Here is an 11,064-nt window from a genome sequence, read left to right as displayed (position 1 = left end):
CCAATGCTCATATCTTTCCAGCAGCACATAGAGTCAGATCTGAGTGTAAATTCTAGCCTTCCCACTAATTTCTGTGTAGCCCCTGTGAGCCTCCAATTCCACCTCTGCAAAATGGCCATAATGGTATCTCTTCGTTTAGGCTGTTGTAAGAATTAAATGAGATTATATACCACTGGACAATCATTGTTTATCATGGGATTTATTAATAAGCTCATTTAAACCTCGTAACCCACCATATGACCTGGGTCTCATTAATATGCACTTTTTTTACTTTTGAGGAAACTGAGTAATTTTCTCAGAATGCTTAATTCCTCAAGGCCACACTGATGGGAACTGGGGCAGGGACATATTTAGGATTTAAACCTGAGTCTGACTGATTTGAGTCTGTGCTGTAAATGTGAAGTGACCCTGAATGACAGTGCTCAGCATAGGGCTTGGCATGTAGAGAGTCATGTCATGAAATGGCAGCTGTCACTTGAGCAAAGGGTGGCAGGTATCTTAGGAGGGCTTCTGGGCCTGGGCTGGGAGGTGGGATCTTCCCTGAGGCAGGCAATAAGACCCTGAGTCTCCCAAGTCACAGTGAAACTCCAGTCCTGGCCATCTCCTCTTCCAACTCTCCTCTGAGGTTGACACTTCCTACCTCAAGCTGCACGGAGGGGCATGGTGGACCTCCTAAGGGAGGAATGGGGTTGGATCCAGGAGGTGGAAGCAGTGTTTCTAGGAATAACAGTCCAAACTCCTTGCTTTTGCAGAGGATTTTTAACTTTTTCAAACCATTTAATCCTGACAACACTGAGAAGAAGGTTGTGTGGGTATTTCTAGCCCCCTATTAGAGATGAGGAAACTGAGGTCTGAGGAGGTCTAAAAACCTGTCTAATGCTATACAATAAGCTACAAATGGCCTTGAACTAGAACTCTGCCTCCCAGGACTTGATCTGTTGCCTCTCCCTCCCAGTGGCCTATAGGGTCTGGCCCTGATATCTCACCCATCCCCTACTCCATTCTCCAGTCTTTGTGAAACTCTACCTTCTCTTCCAGCCTTTCAGCGTGCAGTGCTTCTGCCTGAAAACCTCCCCACCCCTTACCCAGATCTTTATTCTCTTCCCACTTGCCAAACTCCTATGGAGCCTTTGGGTCTCAGCAGAGGTGCCTGGCATGTGGTATGAACTCAGTAACATCTGTTGAAATGAATGAATTAACTTAATCCGGTACCACCCCCCTGCTTCCTCCCTGCTCCAAGTTGGGCTAGGGGCCCTCTGCTCCCACAGAGCCCCCACTCTTGCCCTACGCCTAGAGGCAACCCCTGTGGTAAACACTCTTCGCTGCCCTGATCTCCAGCCAGCCTCCCTGTGGGGCTGCCTGCAACCTTCACATCCTGACAGATGTGACCATGCTGAGGGCAGCAGCTGGGTCTCCTCCTCCTTATTACTCCCATAGCAACCAACCTGCCTGGCACTTATTAAGTACTTGTTGAATGAATGAAAAGATGAATAAATGAGTAATTCAATGACACCATTTTGCCTTCTCTACAACATAGTCTTACATCTATCTGGTCAACAAAAATTGGCCGAATGTCCAAATACTGCTAAAGGGGAACATAACTCTTCAAGATAATCTTTATCAAAGTAACAACAAATTGATGGTCAGGAAATGCCTTTTTCACCCCTATCTCTCAGAGTCCACCAGGCGCAGGACACTCAGAGGAATGAGTATGAGGACCCCCAGAGGGTCCTCTTGCTCTCCTTCAGACACTCAGGTCCTGGGGTGACACGACAGAGCAGGGGACCTGCCCGCCCAGGTCCCTGTCTCTGTCACTGGGCACCATCCCCCATCTGATCACACAAACATCTGAAGCCAGAGGAAAGACTATAAAAAGAAAGCACCGGCATTGAGGGAAACATCCGGCGAGGAAGTGTGCTGAGTCGGAATTGTGTGGAGTCAACAGATTTTTCCTGTCTTGTAGCAAATCTCCCAGCTGCTGTCCTTGCTGCATCAGGGCCAATTCCAGCCCAAACCAAACCACCGAGGAAATAAGTACTTGGCCAAGCCAGGAGGCAGTAGGTAAGCAGCACGTAGCCCCCACAAGGCCCCTACTGGCTGCCCCTCATCTCTGCAGCCTCTGTGAGTGAGGAAGGGTGAGCATATGCCAGACACCGGTCCCCTGGGAGGGTGCAGCAGACAGCATCCATCCTCCCACCCTGGGAGGCTTGGTTGTGTGGTAACTGTATTGATAGTATTTACAGGACCTAGAAGTCCTGTAGGACTAACTAGCTGTATTGATAAATACTATCAATACAGTAGTCACCAAGGAAATGACTTCATCCCTGAGACTGTATTTGTCCCGATTACAGAGGTGCTGTAAATTGCCTTTATATCTGTAACTGTCACCTCTCTTTCCCTTGACCCATAAACATAATATGAAGGCTCCCCACTAAAGACATGGCTGTGTGGGCGTGTCCCTTTGGGCAATCCTAGAATTGAAGAGACCTTAAGAGAACATCAAATCCAACTTCTTGTTATGGATGGAGAAACTGAGGCTCTGAGTAGTTTGATTCAAACCAGCTATGTAAACTTGAGCAAGTGAGATAACCTCTCAGGACCTTAGTTTCCCCATCCGTAAAACAGAAGCCATCCCATTTCCCTTGTGGTAATGGGGTGAGGATTTCATGATCAATTGTATTCTAAGCCCATAGCCCAGCAACTGACACATAGTAGGTGGATGCACAATGCTACCTCCTTTCCCCTTGAAGCAATTTTGCTAAAGGTCATGCAACAAGTGAGTGGCAAGGCTGGGACCAGCTCTCAGAGTTCCTGACTCCTGCATCAGTGCTCTTGCCCTGACAACTTACAGCTTCTTTTTACAAGGATGGTGAGAGGTAGTGTACTGCAGGGGTGAGTCCACACACTCCAGAGTCACACTGGCCTGGATTTGAATTCTTGCTTTATCTCTTAATCTATGGGGACCTTGGGAAACCTGCAAAATCTTCACAAGTCTTGGTTTTCTCATTTGTACAATGGGGTGATTAAAGAGAACCCCTTACAGGTGTGGAAGGTTTGAAGGAGACGGTGCATGGACCTTGCATCGCATGAGGCCTGACTCAGACTCACTGCTCAAAAACATTAGTTGTCATTATCACCCACACACTTGCCATCTCCCTGCTCATTTCTTCACGGCAGCAGAAATGGCTACAGGGGAAAAAACCAAACAAACAGAAGGACTCCTACGCCTTAAAACCCCTCAGGGAGCCTTCCCACCTGCTGGGATGAGGGTCCAGGCCTGTCCCCAAGTGTCTATGGGAGAGAGGGACCAGGATGGAGACAGCAGGAGACTGGGGTGCAGGTAGCAGATTCTGAGCAGCTTTAGGCTGCCTCACTCCAGCTGCACCCTCCATAGGTCTGCTCTTCTGGCCTAGGATTTGGCCTAAAGTAGGGAGGAAGGAATGTTCAGTCACTCATTAAGTATTGATTCAGCACCCACTGTGTGCCACACCCTGTTCTGAACATCAGTGAGGGAGCAGGGAATGAGACAGGCAAAAATCCCAGCCTTGCTGGAGCTCTTCTCCTACGGATGGATGGACGGCTGCACTGGCTCCACTGAGGTTTACTAAACTCCTCCTGTGTGCCAGGCAACGCCTAGGCATGGGAGGGGCAATGAGAATGATATCAATGAACTCATCTTCACTTCTGTCTGCTGAGTGCTTACAATGTGCCAGGCTCTGTGGTAGGCCCCTTTACCTACAACATCTCATTTTACCCTCACAACACCCCGTGAGGTGCGTGTTATTTATTACTCCCATTTTACAAATGAGGAAACAGAGTAAGAGGAGGGCGGGAATCACATGATCCAGGTTGGTCTGACTCTAGAGGCCAGGCTGTGTATCCAGTTCCCTATACGGGTAAATGAATGCAAACATGAATGGGCATGAATGAATGAATCTATACGGGAATGTCCCTACCCATGGACTGGTTGGTTTCTTTTGCAGGAGTGCAATCCCAGACACAGATGGCCCAAGTGCAAGGGCTGGAGGCCAGACAGACCCAGAACAAGAGGAAGGGCCTTTGGATCCTGAAGAGGACCTCTCTGTGAAGCAACTGCTAGAAGAAGAGCTGTCAAGTCTGCTGGACCCCAGCACAGGTAGGGACCCCCTAGAGTCACCTTACTTCTGCCCCATGGTGTCCAGGCTTCAGAGTTCTGCTCCAATCCACTGCAGGGAAAAGCCATTCTGTTTCTGTGGAGGAACATCAGCAACATTTAACTTCCCTTGCACCCTTGCAGCCTCAGAAAGTATTTTAAAGACCGGGTTCTACTTTGATTTTTTTTTTTTTTTAGACAGGGTCTTGCTCTGTCACCCAGGCTGGAGTACAGTGGCATGATCACAGCGTGATCACAGCTCACTGCGGCATTGACCTCCTGGGCTCAGGTGATCCTCCCACCTTAGCCCCCCAAGTAGCTGGGACTACAGGTGAGCACCACTACCACATCTCGCTAATTTTTTATTTATTTATTTTTTTGTAGGGATGGGGATTCACCTGTTGCCCAGGCTGGTCTCCAACTCCTGGGCTCAAGCAATCCACCCACCTCAGCCTCCCAAAGTGCTGGCATTAGAGGCATGAGCCACCTGTAATCAAAGCCAAAGTAGGCACCTGGCCTACGTTGATTATTCATTTTAAAAATCATTGTAAGAATAGTGAACATGCCAGGCACTGGGGAAGCATCTTATGTACATGATCTCATTTAAGCCTCCAACCAATCCCCTCAAGTAGATAATTATTACCTCGAATTTACAGATGAGCAAACCGAGGCTCAAAAAAATCAAGTAGCCTTCCCAGTCACCCAGCTCACCAGTGATCGAAGGGGTGCCAAACCCTGAGCCAGCCTGTCCTCTATGGACTTCTTACCACTCATTTGCGTTTGGTGTGTTTCAATACCCTTTCACCCTGGGAACCAGGTCAACTCTTTAATATGCTAACAATTGCAATGAAAACAGAAAGATTTTTTTGCAGAGAAATAATTAGCTTTGACAATAAATACATAATGTGAACTTGAATTCAAGAATCTGCTAGCGCCCCCCGCGCCTGCTGTGGACAATGGTCAGCCTCCTTTGGTAACACACCCCACGGCGGACCATCCCTGTGCTGTGGTTTTCTATCTATGTAGTTAACACTGTTTCTCATGTGCTCCATCTGGCTGCAGACACACTGAAGGTACGGCAGGGACTTCTCTTTCCTTGGTTAAAAAAATATTGCTGACGCTTATTGGGCACTTTCTATGTGCTAGGCCCTGTTCTAAGTACCTCATGAGAAAATCTTATGAGATAGGGGCTATTCATTATCTCCATTTCATAAAGGAAAAATGTGAGGGTCAGGGGTGTTTGATAATTTGCCCAAGGTTGTGCAGCTCGTGGATGGTTATTAACACAGGCAGTGTGGCTCTAAATTTTAGAGCTGTGTTGTTCAATGAGGTAGTCACTAGCCACATGTGGCTATTTAAATTTAAGTGAATTAAAATTATATAAAATAAAATATTCTGTTCTGCCATACTGGCCATATTTCAAGCGCTCAATAGCTATGTATGGCTGGGGGATACAGCTTTGGATTCTATGTCTATTGGTCAGCTCTGGCTGGAACCTGTGGGGTCAGTTCCCACACGGTCCTGCTTGCCCACAGCACAAAGGGTACTGAACACAGGGGCACTGTAAGGAGCTGGGGGTAAGGAAAGAGGAGGGGCAGAAAAGCCTTTGCTGCTCACAGGCTGGACTGCCATGGGGAGACTGGGATCTTGCTGCTTCAGATCTGCTTCAGATTGCTTCAGATTTGCTGCATCAGATTCAGATTGCCCCACTTGAGAATGTGACCATGATAATGTTTTACTGGTTGCATGAACTCACTGAACGTCACAACAACTCCACAAGATAAGTACTACTGTCTCACCACTTCCTAAGAGGAAACGGGAGCTTAGAGAGGTTAAGCCATTTTCCCAAGGTCACACACACTGCCCCTAAGCGGCAAAGCTGGGAAATCAAACCCGGGTTGGCCCAGTGCCCACCTGCAGCTAGAACTGGTGGGTGATGCTGGGTGAATTCAGCATCACTTTTCAGCTGTTCTCATACGCCCCAGTGATTTTCTCATTCCAAGCTTCACTCCTTCTGAAGTTCTCTGACCCGTGTAAAAGGAAAGGCCTGATTCTATAACACCAAGAGTTCCATCCAACCTTATAGCCTCAGAGTCTCAAGAAACTAAGGTTTGCATTTCCCAAATGTTGAAGGTTAATATTTATGTTCATTCAATCATTCAACAAACATTCACTAAGTCCCAGGCATGGGGTTAAACCCAAGGATCCAGTAGGGCAGGAGCCCAACACTGTCTCACAACCTGCACAGTCCAGAATGCAGGACAGAGATTCATTTATCAGTTCAATAAATGACTACACGTACTTTGGAATAACTTTTTCAAATTACATAAGTAGTATTTGGTTAATATAGAAAAACATAGATAAACAAAAGAGAATGGATTGCTTCTGCCCAGAGGTAATTTCAGTTAACATTTTGACATATCTCCTTCCAGTCTTTTATTCTGTGCGCAGATTTTAAAGTAACTCACCTTAGGCAAACATTAGATAAATGTTAAGTAGATGTTGTGCTTTTTTTTTTTTTTTAATTTTTTTAAGACACTGTTTCTTAACTACAAGACTTATAATTTCTTTCCTCTGGCTTGGTCTCTACCATCAGGCCTGGGACTGGTTTCTTGAGACAGGATTTTCTGATAAAGGGATGGGAAAAGAAGTGTGACTGTGGCATTGCAAATGTAGGGGCCAGTTTTTTGAATCCCCAGCCACCAGGCTGACTTGCCACTGCCACTACCCCAGTCCCTCTCCTGGGACAGCCCTTGGACAGGCAGCCCCTCCCCAGCCTGACTCTAGGCCAGGGTTCCAGCAGCTTAAGAGATGATGTTGAGGAGGATTTGAGGATCTGGGGCCAGGTGGTAACACTGCAGACCTTAGGTAGCCTGGGAATTCCAGAGGCCCCAGCTGGGCACCTGTAGTATCCAGGGGGAGGAAGGGCCAGCTCTTCAGAGAGAGGGTAGGGTGGTGCCATCATAGGGAGGCTTCAAAGTCATCAGACCTGGCATTGAATTGAGGTTTGGTTGCCTAGCAGATGTGTGACTTAACTTCTTTCAGCTTCAGTTTCCTCATCCATCAAATGGGGATAATACTCTTGACCTCAAAGGTTTGTGTGGAAGTTAAATGAAATAATTATGTAAATTGCTCATCCCATAAGTACCTAATATGTGGTCCCTGTTATTACGGATGGGAACAAAAAGCAGCGCCAAGTCAGGAACTCCAGCCTTGGCTAAGAAAGGGGATTTTCCCTCCATCCTCAGCTAGTGGAGCCCCGAGGGGAGAAGGCGCCCTGAGGAGTAAAAATCCTGGATGAAATATAAAAGACACTGAGACTGGAAACACACGCCCAGATTGGGAAATTCTTCAGAAAAAGGCAAATTTCTACTTCTAGGCCTTCTCCTCCTCCTGCTGCTTCCCCACTTGGTTCGCCCGGGTGTGTCAGTCGACTGCTTTCCTACCCAGGGAGCTTCCCTGTCAGGGCCTCTTCCTTCCTGTCCCTGTCTGGCCACTCTGTCTGTCCCCCGCCATTTCCCTTCCCTCCTTTGTCCACTGCCCTTGCCCTGCCCATTGCCCCACCCTCACCCGCCTGGCCCTTCCCAGAGCCTGGCCCTCACTGTGTCCCCTCCTTCCCCCACAGGTCTGGCCCTGGATCGGCTGAGTGCCCCTGACCCGGCCTGGATGGCGAGACTGTCTTTGCCCCTCACCACCAACTACCGTGACAATGTGATCTCCCCGGATGCTGCAGCCACAGAGGAGCCGAGGACCTTCCAGACGTTCGGCAAGGCAGAGGCACCGGAGCTGAGCCCAACAGGCACGAGGCTGGCCAGCACCTTTGTCTCGGAGATGAGCTCACTGCTGGAGATGCTGCTGGAACAGCGCTCCAGCATGCCTGTGGAGGCCGCCTCCGAGGCGCTGCGGCGGCTCTCAGTCTGCGGGAGGACCCTCAGTCTAGACTTGGCCACCAGTGCGGCCTCAGGCATGAAAGTGCAAGGGGACCCAGGTGGAAAGACGGGGACTGAGGGCAGGAGCAGAGGCAGCAGCAGCAGCAGGTGCCTGTGAACATACCTCGGACGCCTCTGGATCCAAGAACCAGGGGCCTGAGGATCTGTGGACATGAGCTGGTTTCTAAAATCTTGTAACTCACTAGCTAGTGGCGGCCTGAGAACTTTAGGGTGACTGATGCTACCCCCACAGAGGAGGCAGGAGCCCCAGGACTAACAGCTAACTGATCAAAGCAGCCCCCTGTAAGCAGCTCTGAGTCTTTTGGAGGACAGGGACGGTTTGTGGCTGAGATAAGTGTTTCCTGGCAAAACATATGTGGAGCACAAAGGGTCAGTCCTCTGGCAGAACAGATGCCATGGAGTATCACAAGCAGGAAAGGATGGCCTTCTTGGGTAGCAGGAGTCGGGGGCTGTACCCTGGGGTGCCAGGAAATGCTGTCTGACCTACCAATAAAGGAAAAGCAGTGATTCATTCTCCTGTTTGCACCTGTCAAGAGGGAGAAGGGAAGAATAATAGAGTGAGGGTTATTTGTCATCCAATCCCTGGCAAGACTGTCACACTGGGCCTGGACAGGAGTGGGGCACCTTGGTACACAGTAACAGGTACACAAATAGCAGACATGTGTGCTCTTAACCCTGTTCCCCTGTCACTGTTACCAACTAATCTGCTTCTCAGCTGCAAAATTAGAGCTAAGAAAGCACAACTATTTATAAAGCATTTACATGAGCCAGGCACCAGGCTTTACAGTAGGATTTAATTAGATTTTCCAACAATCCTGGGAGGGAGGTATTATTAACCCCATTTCACAGACATGGATATGGGGCTTGGAGAGGTCAAGTGGCTTTCCCAAGATCAAGCAGGGAGTAGAGCCAGAGCCAGGATTTGGACCCAGGCTGGCCCAACACCAAAACCCATGCCTTCAACCTTGACACCAGCTTGCCAACCAAGGAGAGGAGAAGGAAAGGCCCTGGAGGTGAGCTGTTGGCAGCAGTGAACTTGCCCGAGCTCCCTCGGGAAACACTGTCGAAAGAAACATTTCCAAAGCCATGCAGGCCCGCACCTCTCTACATTCCCAAGCACAAGGCGAAAGGAACTTGGATCTGAACTGATGCAGGCCCCTGTTCTTTCCCAACAAGTAGCTCTTCAAGTGCGGATGTCATCTTTCCCAACCCCATTTGTGGGTAAACCTTCCTCTGTCATTGCAGGTTCAGGCTTGTGAATCCCAGAGGACACTGTGTGAACTGGGTCTATGAAATCGGCACTGACAGCAGCCAGCCTTCCAGGGGATGGGGGAGGGAAGAAATAGCAGATATTTTCCCAAGGTTCAGCTTTATAATTTCCTTGGAAATTTCCGAGCAGCCAATCAGCTAGCTGCTAAATAGTGTGGGTCTCTCCTGGACACTGCAGGCAAAAGTTCCTCTATCTGCTCCTCTTTTTGTCCTTTCTTGGAGCTCAGTGCTCATGTTCACTGTTCACAGAAATGGGCCAATCACACTCCCAACTAGGGATAATGGGCATCATACATACTTGGAATACAGTGTGGTATCATTATTCTATTTTACAGATGAAGAAAATGAGGCTCCCCAAAGTTATGAGTTTCAGGGGCAGAGTTTCTCCTCACCTCACTCTAGGCCAGAGTGATCTACTTACAGAATCTGTGATTTTCAGCTGGATCACAGAACTGTTGGGTTCTGTGGGCCAGTGAGAGAAGCTGGGGGAAACCAAGCAGGCAGGCAGGGCCTCCAGCCTGACCAGCCAGGTGCCTGCCACAAAGCAACACTTGATGAATACCTGTTGAATGGATGTATGAATGAATAAATGTGTCAATGAATGCTTCAGAGGCCCCTTTTATCCATATTGGAGCTCCAGGTAGGACTTCATTAGAAAGAAAGATTCTGTTATGTAAAAGCAAAGTCTGAGAACCACAGTACTGGAGTAGACCATGGTGACCTCCCAGTTACCAGCAGATTTTCAGTGCAGAGCAGATGCTGGGAGGGTAGAGAGAAGAGAGTGGACAGGGGGAGGTGACCTGAGGAAGCTGGAACTATAGCTGGCAACTGGATCACTAGACACATGGGACCATTGCATCATTCTAGTTCAAAAGCCCTAAATCTGTACTCCTTGGGCCCCCTGAATACTAGGCAAAACTTTGTGTCTAGGCTTTTTTTTAGGCAGAAGATACAAAATTCTCATCAGATTCTCAGAGGAAACCTTGACCTTTAAAAGGTTACGCAGCATTGCTTTAAGATACTATCTAAACATCCACAGACATGGGCAATTGTCATAAGGAGTCTGAACTTTATCTATTTCAACTCTTCATTTTATAGCCAAGAATATAGAAAGAAATGGCAGATGACTTGCCCAAGGCCACCTGGCAGGTTTGTGGGGGAGAGCTTTCCAAATTAAGACACTTAACTGAGTGCTTGCTCAAATCAGGATTTGGATCTGGGATTTAGTATGGTGGTCTTTTTAATACATCAAGGATTCTTAATCTGACGTCCTTGGTTGGACTTCAGGATCTATGAACCTGCTGAACTGCATGCAAAATTGGGAGGATATGCATTTTTTCTATGGAAAGAAGTAGGTGCTTAGATCAGATTCTCGAAGAGATTTCGGGCCCAATTAAGATTACGAAGCACTACAATCCTCTAGGTCAGCCCTCAGCCCTGCCTTCCCTGCAGAACCTGGAGAACTCATGGGTAGAGCTGCTCCTGTTCTGAACTTTGATCAGAATGGGGGTGTATGTACGTGAGGGACAGTGTTCTCTCCCGCACCATGTATCCCCTCCTGATGAGCTGATACCAGCACCTTTCCCAATAACAAGCTCAGAGTGAGACCGTGTCTATCTATGGTGACAGAACTGGGTGTGTTGAACAGGAAGGTTACAGAAACTTCTTGACATCAGCCAAGATGTCAAAGCTGAGACTTTGGACATACTCAAA

At 48.2% G+C, this 11,064-nt stretch overlaps 1 protein-coding gene across 2 annotated transcripts in view; it reads left to right on the top strand.

The window, feature by feature from the left end:
* PCDH12 (protocadherin 12) overlaps nucleotides 1–9,977 on the top strand; it is a 28,063-nt gene extending 18,086 nt beyond the window's left edge. Inside the window, exons 4-6 of one of the 2 annotated variants that reach the window (XM_024247072.3) lie at nucleotides 1,964–2,061; nucleotides 3,984–4,135; nucleotides 7,758–9,977. In XM_024247072.3, the coding sequence (XP_024102840.2) occupies nucleotides 1,964–2,061; nucleotides 3,984–4,135; nucleotides 7,758–8,179 (672 nt within the window). In that variant the 3' untranslated portion in view covers nucleotides 8,180–9,977. The other variant, XM_054556002.2, reaches the window with a different exon arrangement.
* Nucleotides 9,978–11,064: the final 1,087 nt, after the last annotated feature.

This window comes from Pongo abelii, chromosome 4 (genome assembly GCF_028885655.2).
Source record: "Pongo abelii isolate AG06213 chromosome 4, NHGRI_mPonAbe1-v2.0_pri, whole genome shotgun sequence".
NCBI classification, from domain to species: Eukaryota; Metazoa; Chordata; class Mammalia; order Primates; family Hominidae; genus Pongo; species Pongo abelii.
The sequence above is the reverse complement of the archived record's forward strand: the minus strand, read 5'-3'. Positions and strand labels throughout refer to the sequence as shown.